Source organism: Corythoichthys intestinalis, chromosome 13 (assembly GCF_030265065.1).
Source record: "Corythoichthys intestinalis isolate RoL2023-P3 chromosome 13, ASM3026506v1, whole genome shotgun sequence".
Taxonomy (NCBI): Eukaryota; Metazoa; Chordata; class Actinopteri; order Syngnathiformes; family Syngnathidae; genus Corythoichthys; species Corythoichthys intestinalis.
The window spans coordinates 52,257,778-52,276,891 of NC_080407.1; the positions used below are offsets into that span (position 1 = coordinate 52,257,778).

The following is a 19,114-nucleotide window of genomic DNA, read 5'->3' on the forward strand; positions in this document are numbered from 1 at the left end:
AGGTGAGACAAAAGGATGGCAGGGCGAGAACAACCGGTCGGTTCGCATTGTGAGCTTCTAAATTTTTGCTGAGTTGTTGATTAGAAGGCGCGCACCTGTGTCAAGTTAGCAAACTCGAGCACAAACCGGATATTTGTCGCTTAAGGTTACTATTCAGAACTCGCAACGCATAGAAAGTGAAAATTCCACAAGCTCCGAACCTGAGTGTTTGTCAGATACCCGTTTCATCATGTTCAAATGTTCAAAAACTGGAGGGGAAAAAAAAACAACACTTTGGCTGTTTTCCCATTTTTTTCACCCTAAATGCACTCTTATTCTGAAAGTCACAGCGGATGTCATGCCATCAGCTTGACGACTTGACACAGGTGCGTTTACCAGCTGAATGTAACTAGACAGACAACTGAAGAATCTGGTAAAAAGACAACATGAGAGGCGTCATGGACGCGGTAAGTTGAGCAAAACTTGAGACCTTGATGTGTCACCTTTTTAATTCCTCTTGTAAAAAATCTGTCATTTTAACATTGTTTGACCAGATGGCCAACGAAGATGGGGGAGAGAATACCACCCTTGACAGAAGACCTGTAATTCATTTTCCTTGTTTTTCTTCCTATTAATTTCGTTCTTATTGTGATCAACATGTCAAATTTAATCCCACTCAATTATGTTTTGCGCTGTCAAGCTTCAACCGTGTGACTGTTTGAACCTATGGCGTAGGTTTAGTCTCAACATTGGTAGGCACGCTATAACAGCACAACCTGCATGCAAGACTGTCAACAGACTAGCAGAGGCCCAGGGACAAAAGACTATTATAGGCCACCGGCTTGTCACGAGAACATAGGCAGTACTTTTAACGCTTTGCAAGCAATGACAGTGTAAATTTTCAAATTAATTAATTTGAGATAGACAGTTAAATTTAAGAGCGTAATGTCATGTGACACAATACAAAGAAACAATTTCAATCTATTATCCCATGTAGGCTACAATACAATACAATACAACTGAGAGTGCTATGCCTGCCTGCTAAGCAACAAAACAGTATAACTAAACATTCTATGCTTGCCCCCTCCACATCCCTGGGGTTATCAAGCCCTCGAACAGTAATGTGCCTAGATTTTTTGACAGTCTTTTATAACATTAGTGAAATCCAGTTTTTGAGCAAGCTCACGCTCAATGGAAAGCTGTTCTTTTGTGCTGTTTCGGTGATGATTCATATTAGTGTTTGCTATAATCAGTGTTGTTAATAACGGCGTTACAATATAACGGCGTTATTAACGGCGTTATTTTTTTCAGTAATGAGTAATCTAATTAATTACTTTTCTCATCTTGGCAACGCCGTTACCGTTACTGAGGCGGGAAAGGCGTGCGTTACTATGCGTTACTAAGTTGGTTGAATAAAAAAAAGTCTGAGAGAAACGGACTCACGGGGACGAGAGCAGAGCAGGAGTGGGGAAGACGCCGTTGCAACCGCGATGCTAGGTGGCTCCAATAATACCTGACTGCAGCCATAGCCGACAAACTACACCCACATGACACGGTAGATATCATATTATAGAACTAGATTCAAATGACAGACACTGCTGCATTGCCAACATGTTTTAAGGACTACATTCGTTTGTAAACACCCGCCATCTTAAAGCAGTAGACCTCTCAGGAAGGCCCTGATGTAGAGATCCTTCCTAGCGAACCTAAGTAATTTTTTAAAATCTAAAATGCTCCTAAATCGGCAAAATCTTAACTTAAATCTATCTTTAAATGATGAAACAATTTTAAAACTTACACATGTTTAAAGTAGACAGAAGGGAACTAATGCAATAACGGGAGAAATTTTAACAACTTTAACGATTGATTCACAACTTTAAATGACTTCCACACATAGCAAAGGTTACTAGCTAGTTATCGCAATACCCTTGTGTCTAGTTAAGTGGAGGGTAAAGAATTGGGCTAGGGCCAATTGTCCCCCAAACCCTTTAAGCTTCACATTGTGTGACCTGTGTTTTTTTTTTTTTTTTTTTTTTGAGGAAAAAAAAAATATCACTAGTTACTTTGCCAAGTAACTAATTACTCTTACATTCAGGTAACTGAGTTACTAACGCAATTACTTTTTGGGAGAAGTAATTGGTAACTGTAATTAATTACTTTTTTAAAGTAAAATTAACAACACTGCATGGCACTAAATGCGTTAGTAGACAGCCGCCATCTTAAAGCAGTAGACTTTTTAGGACGGCTCTGTTGTAGAGAACCTTCCTAGCGAACCTAAGTAACTTTTTATCTAAAATACTTCTAAATCGGCAAAATCTTGACTTGAATATATCTTTAAATGATGAAACAGTTTTAAAACTTTCATATGTCGAAAGTAGAGAGACGGGAACAAATGCAATAATGGGAGCAATTTTAACAACTTTTAACAGTTGATTCAGGGTAAAGGGTAAATTAGGGTAAAGAATTGGGCTCGGGCCAATTGTACCAAAAACCTTCACAAAAAACTTCACATAGTGTGGCCAATGTTTTTTTTTTTTTTTTTTGAGCGGAAAAAAAAAAATAATTATCACCAATTACTTTGCCAAGTAACTAATTACTCTTACATTCAGGTAATTGAGTTACTAACGCAATTACTTTTTGGGAGAAGTAATTTGTAACTATAATTAATTACTTTTTTTCAGTAAGATTAACAACACTGGCTATAATACACAGTGGGTTGTAAACCGAAGAAAAACAGACCCGAGTCTCTTCAGCCTCGCGCACCTGCTCCCCACAGACGAACATACAGTTGGGCAAATACGTATTTAGTCAACACCTAATTGTGCATTTTCTCCCACTTGAAAAGATTAGAGAGGCCTGTAATTGTCAACATGGGTAAACCTCAACCATGAGAGACAATGTGGGGAAAAAAAACCCCAGAAAATCACATTGTTTGATTTTTAAGGAATTTATTTGCAAATCACTGTGGAAAACAAGTATTTGGTCAATACCAAATGTTCATCTCAATACTTTGTTATGTACCTTTTGTTGGCAATAACGGAGACCAAACGTTTTCTGTAACTCTTTACAAGCTTCTTACACGCTGTTGCTGGTATTTTGGCCCATTCCTCCATGCAGATCTCCTCTAGAGCAGTGATGTTGGGGGGCTGTCATTGGGCAACACGGACTTTCAACTCCCTCCACAAATTTTCTATGGCGTTGAGATCTGGAGACTGGCTAGGCCACTCCAGGACCTTGAAATGCTTCTTACGAAGCCATTCCTTTGTTGCCCTGGCTGTGTGTTTGGGATCATTGTCATGCTGAAAGACCCAGCCACATCTCATCTTCAATGCCCTTTCTGATGGAAGGAGATTTTCCACTCAAAATATCTCGATACATGGCCCCAATCCTTTTTTTTCTTTACACAGATCAGTCGTCCTGGTCCCTTTGCAGAAAAACGGCCCCAAAGCATGATGTTTCCACCCCCATGCTTCACAGTGGTTATGGTGTTCTTTGGATGCAATTCAGTATTCTTTCTCCCCTAAATACGAGAACCTGTGTTTCTACCAAAAAGTTCTATTTTGGTTTCATCTGACCATAACACATTCTACCAGTCCTCTTCTGGATCATCCAAATGCTCTCTAGCGAACCGCAGACGGGCCTGGACGTATACTGGCTTCAACAGGTGGACACATCTGGCAGTGCAGGATTTGAGTCCCTGGCAGCGCATTGTGTTACTGATAGTAGCCTTTGTTACTGTGGTCCCAGCTCTCTGTAGGTCATTCACTAGGTCCCCCTGTGTGGTTCTGGGATTTTTGCTCACCGTTCTTGTTATCATTTTGACGCCAGGGGGTGATATCTTGCATGGAGCCCCAGATCGAGGGAGATTATCAGTGGTCTTGTATGTCTTCCATTTTCTAATAATTGCTCCCATAGTTGATTTCTTTACACCAAGTGTTTTACCTCTTTCAGATTCAGCCTTCCCAGCCTGTTGCAGGTCTACAATTTTGTCTCTAGTGTCCTTTGGCAGCTCTTTGGTCTTGGCCATAGTGGAGTTTGGAGTGTGACTGACTTAAGTTGTGGACCGGTGTCTTTTATACCGATAATGAGTTAAAACAGGTGCCATTAATACAGGTAACGAGTGGAGCCTCGTTTGACCTCGTTAGAAGTTATACCTGTTTGACAGCCAGAAATCTTGCTTGTTTGTAGGTGACCAAATACTTATTCCCCCCTCTAATTTGGAAATAAATTCTTTAAAAATCAAACAATGTGATTTTCTGTTTTTTTTCACATTCTGTCTCTCATGGTTGAGGTTTACCCATGTTGACAATTACAGGCCTCTCTAATCTTTTCAAGTAGAAGAACTTGCACAATTGGTGGCTGACAAAATACTTATTCGCCCCAATGTATAGCTTTTTTTTCTGTTTACTAGTTGTTTGGTCGATGTTCCTAGAATGATTTGCTGACCAATGTGTCGATGATTGTTAAATCGTCATATCGTGAGATCGTTATTGTGAGCTTTGTATGGGAAAATCGTATGGTATCGAGATGTACCAAAAGGTTCTCACCCCTATCAATAACTGTACTTTCCTATTATTAGTTCGCTAGTGACGTCGGCCTTTGTTTTCGCAGAGTCTAATGGTCTTGCAAAAAATGCTCAGAGAAATTCCTCAAAGCCCGTTCCTCGATGTGTATCAGGTATTTCTCACTTTTTCCGCCATCCCGATTCGCGTTCCGTGACCAATCCTCTCATCCGTCATTTTCAGAGTCCAGATCCGTCATCCTCAGAGACGAGCAACCAAGTAAGAGAAGCGATTAAAACACCAGCGTACCGCGATTTTTAGGGTTAGGTTAGATTGGTTGATGAAGAGATCTTGTGGTACCAAATCAGATTGAATCTTTTTCATTTTCCGTCCCCGTAGGATGCGGCGAACTACAACCCTTTCCATTCAAGTCATTCGGTACGTAAAAACAGCCTTACTAGTTTTACACCTCTGGCTAGGACAAGCTAGACGGTGATATTTTGGTTCCCGAATTTCAGAGTTCTTCCCTGGATCTGCTGGAAAATGGAGCCACAATTTCCTCGTCCACTCGCGTAAACCATGACAACTTTTTGACATCTCGGAGTGGTTCTACCAGCGGGGAATTTGACAGCGTGAACCTGGACTCTTCGGAGAACCATGCCAATGAGCTTTTCGAGCGTATGCGGGCAACGATCTCCAACACGGAGGAGCTTTTGCAAGATTTGGATGCAAATACCGAGGCATCTTCGGGGAGACTTTTGGACAAGCCTCGTGTCTTCGATGATCCATTGTGGCCTTCTTCCAAAGCGGATAACCGGCATTATTCCGCGTCAACAGCTGGATCAAGCTTTTTCCAGAGAAATGGAGAACAATTCTCACTTGAAAACCAGTTTACTTCCTCGACATTCTCTGGATCTGATGCGGATGTGGTCTCCCCTACTTCAAATGCGGGGAGCCCAATCGTAAAGAAGCTCTTTCGGGACAATGGCGGTGTGAGAGACTGGTCTGGCGCAGAGACGCCCGATAGCGATGATAGTTTCGGAGCTCCTCCCGGGTGGGTGGGATCAACGCCGGACGTCTCAGACTCTGCTGTCCGATTGAAGTACTCCGGCATGCCAAGGGATGTTGTGCTCACCACTCCTCACGGAAGCAAACACGCTATCCTCCAGCCAACTCCCTTCAATCTAGCTCGGAATCTAACGTCATCGCCTGACTCTTCTCCGACGGAGCCTGACCATGTGGTAGTGTTGCTGTTTGACGTTAACAATTTGATGTGATCGTACCTATTTTTAAACCTCTTCTGAAATATCACGCCACGCCAGGTGAAGCTGACCAGGCGCCCGCCGAAACCTCTTCCTCGTTCCAGACCTCCAGGGTTTGGCAAGCCCCCTGTGCCGGAGAAGTCCTCCAAGCCGGAGAATGCAGTAAGCCACTTTCATGACCTGCAGAAGAAAAAGCCGTTGATTTGCTGACCTTGCTCTGCTTGCCAAGTGGGAGCTTGAGCCGGCCGGGCCCCCGAAACCTCCGCCGAAACCGTTCAAGCCACTCACCGAGCTGGTCGCCGACCCCTCTGCCGAACCTCAGGTGCGCTGTGTGTGTGTCTGTCAGAAGATGAAATAATGAATAAACAAGTCTGAACTGATGGTCTTTTGTGTTGAAGGGTGGCAAAACGCTCGACTCAGAGGACTACCATGTTCTCGAGGATATCGTGCTCATTGGACAGGTGGGGGTGGAAATGTTGATCCCAAGTGATGGTTGTTCCAGCAATCAATGGGTAAAATATTTTTTCAGGAAAAGTGTGTGGAAGACTGGCCGGAAGACAGTCCTCAGCTCGACCCCGACTTCAAACCGGTAAACCAACGGCTTTGACGCTTTCGTCGCTTAGCATTTTGAACCCTTTCTAATGTATGGCTTTATCGTTCAAGTCTGGTAGATTTCGACTCCGCCGAGAATCCATGAAGGTAAGAGGCTTTATTTTTTATTATTTTTTTAAACTGCTAGCAGAGAACAAACGGAAAAAACCAAGCAACTTGGGCTTATCCTTGCAGTTCTCGACATACTCTGAGGGAGGAAGAAAAGAGGATCAAGATGATTTTGGAAGGGATGTCAAGGTGACGCCACCAACACTTTGTACACTTTCAGATCCAGAGTCGAAATACTGTACTAATCCCAGTGGGACAATTTTCACAGAAAAAGGAGAGGAAATTTTCATTCTTATCCAGAGGATCCTCAAAGGTAACGCAATCGGCTAAACGCTAGAATCTCGACAAGGTATCGAAGCTAACAAAGACATCCACTTGCTAGGAAAAGCTTTCTAATGACCTGAAGGACGTCCGCAGCTGGACTTTACCTCACCAGAGGAAAAGCTCAAAGGTAAACATCAACAAATTAGCCAGCGTCATTCCCATGGCTTCATTATCCTTCTTGTGATCAGGAACATTTTAACGAATACAACTCGGAGTCGGCCAAGACGACGGACGGAGAGAAAAGTTGGTCCGAGCACAAGGTAGGATATTTTCCGCGCCCGTTAAACTTTTGGTCATCCGAGTGTGACTCGTGAATTATTTTCGTTTGGAAGAAAAAATCACTGAAGAGCAAAGTCAATCTGCTGCTGAGAAGCGCTTCCACCAACGTGGTCAGGCAACACTCAGCTAGCAAGGTAAATACCGAAGTGGACTATAACGTCCCCACTTGAGCACCGCTCACCGCCTTGCTCCTCCCCTTGTACGACAGGACGACGACTTCCATAAGAAAAAGGTGACCATGAAAGAGTCCGCCATGAGATGGCACTCACAGGTAAACATCCACATGTCTATGGGATGGTTCTGTCTATAACTTGCATCTCGAAATAAGGGGTGTCAATGGTCATGCGTCAGTAATTACAACTCTTTATTTTTAGTTATTTTCTTCAGTAGTGAGTAATCTAATTAATTAATTTCCTCATCTTGGCAACGCCGTTACTGTTACTGAGGCGGGAAAGGCGTGCGTTACTCTGTTGGTTGACTGACGCGAGAAAAGTCTGAGAAAGACGGACTCACGGAGACGAGAGAGCAGAGCTGGAGTGGGGAGGAGGCAAGGGAGTGTGACGCCGTTGCAAACGCGATGCTACTATGCTAGCTGGCTCCAATAATACCTGACTGTAGCCCAGGGCCGGCCCAGGCCATTTGGGGGCCCTAAGCAAAATAATGCAAAGGGGTCCATATTTTTGGACCACCATTTCGTCACAGTGTACTGTGAAACCCATACATGCAATCCAACCCATACGTCCATATTTTGTATAATAATCAGATTTTGTTGCACTGCATACTTCAAACTTCTCACCCCAAATGATTGTTAGTACTTACAGTAGATAGCGCTAAACCTTTTTCTAAAAGAGGAAAGAAGTTAAGGTTAGAACTTTTATTTCTTTTAACCTTGTAATCAAGTATAAAAACTCACAAAAGTCAAATAAAGCAAACTGTAGTAAACAAAATAGAAAATAAATTAAACAATCGCCAGATTGGGGGCCCCCTAATGGTCAGGGGCCCTAAGCAGCTGCATAGTCTGCTTATAGGCTGCTGTAGCCGATAGCGTACAATGGGGTGACCATATTTTGATTTCCAAAAAAGACCTCGAAGTCCTTGAATTTTACTCGGAGATCACTCAAAGATACCTATATCACCCACTGTTTTTTTACTTAACAGGCTTTACTCTTCCTAAAAAAAAAAAAAAAAAATCAAACAATGAAAAAAAAGAAAACAATGATTAAAGAAATATATATATAATGCAGACCAATGGAAATGTAGTCCAGTCAATACACACACACATACAGTAGGCTATGTGCCAACTCAACATTTTTTTTAAAATTACTATCACGACAATTGTCGTTGACAAATTGTTATTCCCACTCAATTTTTTTTCTCATTCAATGTTCTAGATTGTACTCAAACAATAACCGAAATAAACTGACAAGCTATTCAACCAGCATGTTTCCAAAAGCAGCAGTTCAAAACTACATTGCCCATAATGCCTAGCGCTGCTGAGCTCTGATTGCTACTCTATTAGCGAGTACGGGAGCCAAGGCAAAATCAGACTTTGCTGTGAAAGTTTACAAATCGACAGCGCAAAGATGCGACCCTAAACGGGATTTTAGATTACACCAGTACAAATCTCCGACAGAAGTCAACATTATATACGTATAACACAGCTATTTAGAATATAATACTAGCATTCAACCAAATAAACTAACGTAAAACAATTACAAGACTCACAGAATATACTGCATCTCTGTGTACTGTACACATATAACCCCTATATACAGCAGAAGACACGTGATCGACATTAACAGGAGATAAACTTACAGAAAGGTGTATGGAGCCACGTCTTTTAGAACTCCTTAATGAACTCCTTACTGTAGTCTGATCTCTCGCCAAACTGTCAGTAGATGGTGATAATTCCCCATGAAACAAAGGGTAAAATGCCAACAAAAAACATCTACGCCTTCTCCCGCCCTTACTAGTAGGAGCCACGCCAACGCAGGCAGGCGCTGCCGCCTAGCGATCGGAGGAATTCTCTTCAAATTCGTACCGTGAAAAATAATAAAAACCGGATATTTTCATGAATTTATGAATCCCGGCCGAACGCTCCGGAGGGCACGTAATAAGAGGACTTGTCCGGGCAAAAGAGGATGTTTGGTCACCCTAGCCTACAAACTACGCCCTCATGATGCTACGGTAGATATCACATATATACAGAACTAAATGCAAATGATAGGCAATGCAGCATTAGCAACATGTATAAAGAACTAGATGCGTTAGTAAATAGCCGCCATCTTAAAGCAGTAGATTTCTCAGGAAGGCTCTGTTGTAGAGAACCTTCCTCGCGAACCTAAGTAACTTTTTATCTAAAATGCTCCTAAATCGGTAAAACTTAACTTAAATCTATCTTTAAATGATGAAACAGTTTTAAAACTTCCACATGTCGAAAGTAGACAGGAGTGAACTAATTTAATAACGGGAGCAATTTTAAGAACTTTAACTGTTGATTTACAACATTAAATGACATCAACACATAGCAAAGGTTACTATCTAGTTATCGCAATATCCGAAATACCCCCGTGTCTAGGCAAGTTTAGGGTAAAGAATGTACCAAAAACCCTTTAAACTTCACATTGTGTGACCTGTTTTTTTTTTTTAGAAAAAAAAACATGAAAATTACCACCAGTTACTTTGCCGAGTAACTAAGTACTCATACATTCAGGTAACAGTTACTAACGCAATTACTTTTTGGGAGGAGTAATTTGTAACTGCAATTACTTTTTTGAAGTAAGATTAACAACACTATTGGTCAATAGCTAACGCTAACCTCAACCGTGCCCCCACATCCCCCCGCCCCCTTGGTCTATAGTTGGCGCTTTTTACGACGTAAGCCCATAAAGATACAATTGAACTGTTAGTGTTGCTGCTACAGTTTGAGAAATGTCCTAACTGCTAATTTTTCATCTCTCCAGGAGGCCATGATTGAAGGCAGTCTGGACGAAGAAGATGATGCCTATGCTCCCGTAAGTCTTTTCTATCGACTTCATTTTCAGTTGACGAGACACGGGGCTTGGGGCCTATTTTCAAAAACTTAAATTCAAATATTTTCAAAACCAAAGCTGCTAGCGACCTAAAACCAAAACAAGCACCTCCCTTAAGCGTGCATGAGTCTCCAAGAGCAGCGACAAAAAAAAAAATTCAAAGTTGCTCCAAAATAAAATCCCGATTACTTTTTTATGCGAGTATAACAAAACTTAAAATGGCTATAAAGTTCTCAGATTTTACACTAGATGCACAAAAGTCTCCAAATGCAGAGATAATCACTTATATTTTCAGGATCAATAGCAATTTTCAACATAAAAGTTTTTGCCCAAAATAGCAACTTTTAGGTTTTAAACAGCTAATAAATCACTCAATTTTCACATCAGAAACTTAATACTTGTGGAAAGCATTCAGAATCATCTTAATTGTATTCAATAAAAGCAAAATTTGCATTTTTCTATTTACAATAAGAATGTATTTAGGTTGAATTTTGCTATTCTGTAGAGATACAAAATCCAACATGGAAGCCGTCACAAAACAAAGAGCAAGAAAATTGAGAATTCTTGGAAATTACTGCTTTCAGGTCCTCTGCGTGTTCATTTTCAATTCAGGTGAGACGGCTAGACTGGATTGTCGAATGAAGACTGGAGGCAAGAGATCAATAGTCTACTGCACAATTTTAATTTCAGAAATTTCTGGGTGCATTTAATTACAGAAAAGCTGCATGGACAAAAATGCACAACAAGCAAAGTGTTCAGTGTTACTTATATACAGGCTTGGAAGTGTGTGGAAAATTTGGTGGTAAGCTCTTGCAATTATGGCAAAATAGGTCATAAACCTTGCTGCATGGGCAGTTATACATGGATACATATAGAAACTAGACAGGCTGACTATCAGCAGTTTCTGTGAAGAACTCCACTCATGGTCATGTTTGTTAACTTTTAGCCAGCATATCGGAATGTTGCATTAAGCGAGATGCTGACTTCTGTACTGACTTCAATATGAACGTAAAACAGACTAGATTCTTGGTTAAAAGCAAAAAAACGGGCAGTCATCATTCCTTTTACGTTAATAATTCAAGCCGAGGTTACGGTATTGTGTAATCCAAAATGTCGGCTGTCACATAACAAAGAGCTTTTTAAGTTGAAGATTGATGTAAATAAATGCTTTAATCGCAGAGTTTCTAAAGGTATGAACGTACAACGTTCTAGATTCTTGGTCAAAAGCAAAAAACGGGCAGTTACATTCGTTTTACGTAAATATTTCAAGCCAAAGTTAAACGGGTTTTATCCATTGATTGATTGATTTTTTTCACAACATTTCAAAGTGCATGAATGGTGCTATTTAATATAACAATTACCTTGAATCCTCGACCAAATCACTCTTGAGACACTCCTGCCTGCTTGTATGCAGGAAAACCTTTGTCGTATTTCCATCTTAATCCGGCGTTAGAACACAGCGTGTGCTTGAGTTTATTACAGTGAAAGCGAACTCAATGTTGCCCCCTACGGGAAGGTGTTGCGCAATGTCTGTGGGAGCTCTTTTGTCAACTGATGATGGAGTCTATGGTCTTTTCGCTCTCAAAGCATTTTTAGCCATCGCTAATGTGTGTCCCGCCCTCTAGAAAGGCAAAAAGAAACTCAAGATGAAGTTGAACCCTCAAAAGGCATCGTCCAAGTCTTGGACAGAGCACCCTCAGGGGGCCCATGGATACACCCCTGCTCACGTGGACTCACAGGATCCAACGGAAGAGCAAATATTTGGTGCTTCGGTACGGTTACACACTCGCGTGTGCTTTTGGACGCTTTAATGAAGCAAATGTCCTCGTAGGAAAATGACTATGAGGACGTGGAAGAGCTCAAAAAGCTTCATTCCAACAGTCAGGTAGTTCTATTTTTGCATGGATGATCACGTGCTAGGTACTAAAAACAGCTTTTTGTTGAACAAGGAGGACGTGCTGCAACAAAGAAGCTTCTCAGCAGAGAGGCTAGATGGTGATGCGATGGATGGCTACAAAGCGGTTAGTTTTCTTGTTTTCTTCATTTAGCTCTTTCAGCACCATGGATGATCATCACGTGGTTCTTTAAAAAACAGGTTTTCACAAATAGACGTCAATGGCAATAGATAATTTTCCGATTGATCCAGAAATTCTAACACTGCCAATTGAAATAAAACATGATCATTGGCAGTGATCTGTCCAAATACAGTCCCTGACAAAAGTCTTGTCGCTTATCCATTTTGTAGACACAATTGCTAATAACCTGACTTTTAATTATTCAGTTGGTTTCAGAAATGGCTCATATGAAAGCTAAGACCCTCCCAAATTATGCTGAATGTACAAAAATATATTTGTTTCACTGAAAAAAGATTTAACATTTAATGAAGACATGAAGGTCAAATTTTGGCAAGACAAAAGTTTTGTCGCCTACAGAAAGTAGTGTGACAATTGAACAAAAAATGTACTTCAAATGTACTTCAAATACAAAAATATAAGCGAATTAAGTAGTGGTGCTGTGAGATCCAAATTTAATATTTTGTACGACTTCCATGGGCCTTGGCAAGGATTCATACAATTTATTGATGAAGTCATCAGGAACATCAAAGTAAGCAGTCTTGCATACCTCTCAGAGTTCATCAACATTCTTGGGTTTCGTCTTCCATGCTTCCCCATTTCATCGTACACCAGACATGCTCAATGATGATCCTGTTTGGTGACTGGGCTGGCCAGTCCAGGAGGATCTTGATCTTTGCCTTGAGTAACTTTGAGGTAGAGATTGAAGTATGTGATGGAGCACCATCCTGCTGCAGAATTTGTCCCTTTTTATGGTTAGGAATGTAAGAGGCAGCTAAGATTTGTCTATATTTCAGACTATCTCTCAGGGTGCAGAGAATTAAAAAAAAAAAAAACGTGTGGCATTTGCCAAGGCCCACATCCTGTCAAAAGGATGGATGCTGGAAAAGTGGCAAAAGGTGGATTTTTCAGATGAATCTTCCATTGAATTACACAACAGGCGCCACAAATATTGCAGGAGACCTACTGGAGCCCGCATGGATCTGAGATTCACTCAGAAAACAGTGAAGTTTGGTGGTGGCAAAATCATGGTCTGGAGTTACATCCAGTATGGGGTGCGCGAGAGATCTGCAGGGTGGAAGGCAACATAAATAGTCTGAAATATCAACAAATCTTAGCTGCCACTTACATTCCTAACCATAAAAAGGGACAAATTCTGCAGCAGGATGGTGCTCCATCGCATACTTCAATTTCTACCTCAAAGTTCCTCAAGGCAAAGAAGATCAAGATCCTCCAGGACTGGCCAGCCCAGTCACCAGACATGAACAGGATGAAAGAGGAAGCATGGAAGACGAAACCCAAGAATGTTGATGAACTCTGGGAGGCATGCAAGACTGCTTCTTTAATATTCCTGATGACTTCATCAATAAATTGTATGAATCCTTGCCGAAGCCCATGGAAGTCATACAAAATATTAAATTTGGATCTCAGCACCACTACTCAATTCGCTTATGGTATGTAACATATTATTTAGGGCTGTCAAAATTATTGCGTTAACGGGCGTTAATTATTTTTTAAAAATTAATCACGTTAAAATATTTGATGCAATTAACGCATGCACTGAATGACCCGCTCACGTATTGCCTCAAACTGATTACATTACGCCGTTTATGGACATTAAGAGTGAAGAGAATACCACCGGCCGCTTGGGGGCAGCGCCGTTCCATACTAATGTTATTCCTTCTAATAGTGGGAGAATTAGTAGTTGTGTGCATTGTAGTATTTGTGCTCCACACATATTTCTATAGGTTTTCTTTCTATTAATGGCAAATATGTGTCTCTTGTTGTATTTTGGGTAAGATATGTACAGAGATATATATGTTATAAAGGCGAGTGGACACAGGCGTTCTTTGGACCGCGCCGTTTATTGGCATAAACTTTGGCAACTCCTTCACAACAAACATAAGTATCATTTAGTGAAAGCACAACCAAAATAATATTCCTATCTTTCAAAAAAAAAAAGTTCACAAAAAGAAAAGCACTTCAGTCTGTAGTAATGAGGCCCTATTCTCAAACAGTTAAACAACAATGCAAAGTGAACTGGCATTCCCAATCAAAATAGTTATGCAAAATACACATAAAACTTACTCAGACATTGGTCACTCTATTCTTATTATTGTTATTTTTATTCTTATTATATTAACTCTACTTTTGATTGAAAATTTTACAAATTGTATTAAAATGAAAACATGAAGAGGGGTTTTACTATAAAATTACTATAACTTGTAACTATAACATTTATCTTTTAAGAACTACAAGTCGTTCTATCCGTGGATCACTTTAATAGAAAGAATGTTAATAATGCCATTTGTGGATTTATTGTTATAATAAACAAATGCAGTACTTATGTACAGTATTTTGCATCTATATATCAGTCTTGTGTCTTACCTTTCCATTCCAACAGTAATTTACAGAAAATTATGGCATATTTCAGAGATGGTTTGAATTGCGAATAATTACGATTAATTACGATTAATTTTTAAGCTGTGATTAACCCGATTAAAAATTTTAATCGTTTGACAGCCCTAATATTATTGTATTTGAAGTTCATTTTTTGTTCAATTTTCACACTATTTTCTGTAGGCGACAAAACTTTTGTCTTGCCAAAATTTGACCTTTATGTCTTCATTAAATGATAAATCGTTTTTCAGTGAAACATATTTTTGTACATTCAACATCATTTGGGAGTGTCTTAGATTTCATGTGAGCCATTTCAGAAAACAATTGAATGATTAAAAGTCAGGTTATTTACAATTGTTTCTACAAAACGGATAAGGGACAAGATTTTTGTCAGGGACTGTATTTAGCTATTAGTTTGAAAGATCACTTCCATTGGCACCATTAAACTATCAGTCTAGCTACTTTTGTTTTTGGTAAATTTGTGCATTATTTTGAGTTTGTTGAAGAGTCGGTTGTGTTAAAATGTGTCCTCCTTTTAGAAAAAGAACAAGTTCAAGATCCCGATTCATTTGCCACACAAACCAAAGCCAACCAAACTTTCACCCGGACGTGGGGAGTCGATGTCATTCGATCGTGGTTCTCAGACACAGACGTCCCGTGTAGGTTTTGGATTCCATAGTTGTACAGCTTACTGCTTCATATAAACTTCATTTCTCAAATCTCAGCAGGCAGACAACTACTCGGATGAGGACGGCGGTGCCTTAAGTGGACAGTTCACGGCTCCTGTAGTGGACTACAACTCCAAACCCGTAAGAGGATCAGGGCAGGATCATGTGATGTTTTTTTCAACATTCTCTTCTTTTTTAACAGAAAAAACTAAAGCTCAAAGGCTTTGGAAAACACAAAAAAAAGGTATGAGTCGTTTGATTTAAACTCTGGAATCGCACATGATTCTAACTGTCTGTCTCTTGGCAGAACAAAGCTTGGGATGGCACTGCGGAGGACATGGCAGGCGAACATGTGTCTGAGGCGGCGAAGGTCGGGCTTACTATCGGTTTTGCAAACGGCAACTCGGATTGATTGAAAATGCAACACGATATTTCCATCCGGCTGTGAACTGGTCTGGCAACATAACTTTGATTATGTGTCAGAAGGCCTCTTCTGTTTCTTCCAGGCTGAGTGGCTTGCGGCTCAAAGGGATGTAGAGGCGGGCCTGGAGGACGGCGAAGGCGACGGGGTAGGTGGAGACATTGTCTCATGGCCGTGCCGTCAAGGAGTCCTTGTCTCATTGTCCTTCTTTCCTCACAGGATACGGACAGCTTGATGGAGTGGTGGAACACAGTGGAACGTGAGTCATTGAAAATTTCCAATGAATTCAGCATTTGGGCTATCACTGGTTTGTCTTCTAGAGTGGGACGAGTGTCCATCAGACGAAGAACAACACCAGGACGAGTCCCAGTAGGTGCTCCGGAACGCTCGTCCTCAGGAATTCTAACTGACTCCTTCCCGCCGGCAGGTCGTTCAGCATTTTGGCGGACAAGGTGAACCGAGGCCTGCGCGTCTTCAACAAGGTCTTCACAGAGCGCGCCGAGGTCTTCTGGCAGCACGTGGTGAAGCTCCACGCCCTCGCCGACCACCTCAGCACCTTCCACCAGAAGGCCAAAAAGGCTGGCATCTCGGGCGGCACCACGGCAGCCGTTGGCGGTGTGACGGCCGTGGCCGGCTTGGCCCTGGCGCCATTCACCTTGGGGATCTCGCTCATCATCACGGCCGTGGGTGTTGGCGTGGCCACTGCCGGGGGGATAGCTTCGGCTTCCGCCACTATCTCTGATAACGTCAACAGCATCAATGAGCGCAAAAAGGTGACTGCCGTGGAAAGAGTTTATGCGAGCTCGGTGGTTGCCTATTGCGCCATCTAGTGGCTCGGGCGCCAAATTTCTTTAGAGGAAAAAAAAGAATACTCTGATAAAAACTCTCATGCTACGCTTTCTAAACATTTTCTCACACATCAAATGACCTGTGTACTTTATTTAGCTCGGTAGCGCCGCATTGCACGACAGCAGTGTTGACAGTAGGTAGCTAGCGGCAGAGGTTCTCTTTCCCAAGGGAAGTGGGAATTTACATTGAGCAGTGATGGCCAAATGAAGCCTGTCGAAGCAATGAAGCTTTTGCAGCCAAGTGGTTAATTTGCTCTGTGGCGTTATCAAGTGGTTGATATGAACGACAAAATGCAATGAGTGCTACAAGTATTTAGTCAACCACCAATTTTGCAAGTTCTCCGACTTGAAAAGATTAGAGAGTCCTTTAATTGTCAACATGGGTAAACCTCAACCATGAGAGACAGAATGTGGGGAAAAAAACCGAAAATCACATTGTTAGAAATAATTTATATCCAAATTAGAGTGGAAAATAAGTATTTGGTCACCTACAAACAAGCAAGATTTCTGGCTGTCTTAGTCTAACTTCTTCTAACGAGGCTCCACTCATCTGTTTTAACTCATTATCGGTATAAAAGACACCTGTCCACAACCTCAGTCAGTCAGACTCCAAACTCCACTATGGCCAAGACCAAAGAGCTGTCGAAGGAAACCAGAGACAAAATTGTAGACCTGCACCAGGCTGGGAAGACTCAATCTGCAATAGGTAAAACACTTGGTGTAAAGAAATCAACTGTGGGAGCAATTATTAGAAAATGGAAGACATACAAGACCACCGATAATCTCCCTCGATTTGGGGCTCCATGCAAGATCTCACTCCGTGGTGTCAAAATGATAACAAGAACAGTGGGCAAAAATCCCAGAACCACACGGGGAGACCTAGTCAATGACCTACAGAGAGCTGGGACCACAGTAACAAAGGCTACTATCAGTAACACAATGCGCCGCCAGGGACTCAAATCCTGCACTGCCAGACGTGTCCCCCTGCTGAAGCCAGTACACGTCCAGGCCTGTCTGCGGTTCGCTAGAGAGCATTTGGATGATCCAGAAAAGGACTGGGAGAATTTGTTATGGTCATATGAAACCAAAATAGAACTTTTTGGTAGAAACACAGATTCTCGTGTTTGGAGGAGAAAGAATACTAAATTGCATACGAAGAACACCATACCCACTGTGAAGCATGGGGGTGGAAACATCATGCTTTGGGGCTGCTTTTCTGCAAAGGGACCAGGACGACTGATCTGTGTAAAGGAAAGAATGAATGGAGCCATGTATTGAGAGATTTTGATTGAAAATCTCCTTCCATCGGCAAGGGCATGATGAGACGTGGCTGGGTCTTTCAGCATGACAATGAACCCAAACACACAGCCAGGGCAACAAAGGAGTGGCTTCAAGATCCTGGAGTGCCTTAGCCAGTCTCAAGATCTCAACCCCGTAGAAAATCTGTGGAGGGAGTTGAAAGTCTGTGTTGCCCAACGACAGCCCCAAAACATCACTGCTCTAGAGGAGATCTGCATGGAGGAATGGGCCAAAATACTAGCAACAGTGTGTGAAAAGCATGTGAAGAGTTACAGAAAAAGTTTGGCCACCGTTATTGCCAACAAAGGGTATTGAGATGAACTTTTGGTATTGACCAAATACTTATTTTCCACCATGATTTGCAAATCTTTAAAAATCAAACAATGTGATTTTCAGTTTTTTTTCCCACATTCTGTCTCTCATGGTTGAGGTTTACCCATGTCGACAATTACAGGCCTCTCTAATATTTTCAAGTGGGAGAACTTGCACAATTAGTGGTTGACTATATACTTATTTGCCCCACTGTATTTCTTTGTTTAAAAATGAGCGCTACTTTTCAGGTGGAAGCGGTTCTGCAAGAGTACGAGATCAACTTCCGGGACTTGGCCAAGATCCTTCACTTCGTCAATCACGGCCTCTACAAACTACGCGGGCATCCTTTCCTCCGATCCGGCACGCAGCACTATTCCGAGGACTGGGAAGTGCGCAAGGCGGTGCAGATGATCGGCTTGGTGGACTCGCCCGTCATGAGAGCCATGGAAGTTACCGACACCAACTTGGAGCTGGTTCACAGACTTCACAACGGCATGGACAAGTACTTCATGGACTCCCGGGATCGGAAGAAAAAACCCATCAATAGACAAGTGGTGTCTCGTATTCGAGAGATCGCAAATATGCTCAACAATGGAATAGTGGAGCTTAACACCATCAGGGAGGAGCTCCAGGCAGCAACTGGCGACTTTTGAAGACGGTTACAGTTTAACGGCCAAACCGTCGACGGCGATAAACATCCGATCAGTCTGAACTGGGAGGGTTTGCAGCGAATGGCAATGTGATTTAACAGGAGGAAAGACTGCAACGTCATTTTTGCAAGTTGATTGAACTTCAATGATGCGATGATTTAATGATCAACTTTTAACTCCAATGTGTCAAGTTATGGACTGTATAAACTAAATTAAGAATGCCTAAATAAACATTAGCTCAAACAAAACCTTATGTTGGTCTTAACAGGGAGAAGCTGGATTCAGCAATGTTAAATGAGTTATGTCATATTCACTTTTGCCACTAAAGGGCAGTGTATCCACCAAATCAATAAAACTAAATGCCAACACTTTCAAAACAAACCATTTCAACGCCACTCTAAACGAA

At 41.6% G+C, this 19,114-nt stretch overlaps 1 protein-coding gene across 3 annotated transcripts; it reads left to right on the forward strand.

The window, feature by feature from the left end:
- The first annotated feature begins 80 nt into the window (after window positions 1-80).
- si:cabz01007807.1 (uncharacterized) lies at window positions 81-18,976 on the forward strand. Of its 3 annotated transcripts, XM_057854912.1 has the most exons (30): window positions 81-446; window positions 534-581; window positions 4,591-4,656; window positions 4,725-4,760; window positions 4,881-4,919; window positions 5,000-5,722; window positions 5,804-5,905; window positions 5,973-6,065; window positions 6,142-6,204; window positions 6,273-6,332; window positions 6,407-6,442; window positions 6,530-6,592; window positions 6,672-6,716; window positions 6,786-6,854; window positions 6,916-6,987; window positions 7,060-7,140; window positions 7,215-7,277; window positions 9,970-10,020; window positions 11,664-11,810; window positions 11,870-11,923; window positions 11,988-12,059; window positions 15,050-15,169; window positions 15,236-15,319; window positions 15,381-15,422; window positions 15,486-15,548; window positions 15,685-15,747; window positions 15,819-15,858; window positions 15,920-15,968; window positions 16,027-16,372; window positions 18,307-18,976. In XM_057854912.1, exons 1-30 carry the CDS (start codon window positions 426-428, stop codon window positions 18,709-18,711), a joined length of 3,216 nt encoding a protein of 1,071 aa, XP_057710895.1. In that variant the 5' UTR covers window positions 81-425; the 3' UTR covers window positions 18,712-18,976. The 3 variants fall into 3 exon arrangements, with proteins under 3 accessions (XP_057710895.1, XP_057710893.1, XP_057710894.1); XM_057854910.1 differs by having other exon boundaries at window positions 440-581; window positions 18,307-18,975; XM_057854911.1 differs by having other exon boundaries at window positions 440-581; window positions 15,239-15,319; window positions 18,307-18,974.
- Window positions 18,977-19,114: the final 138 nt, after the last annotated feature.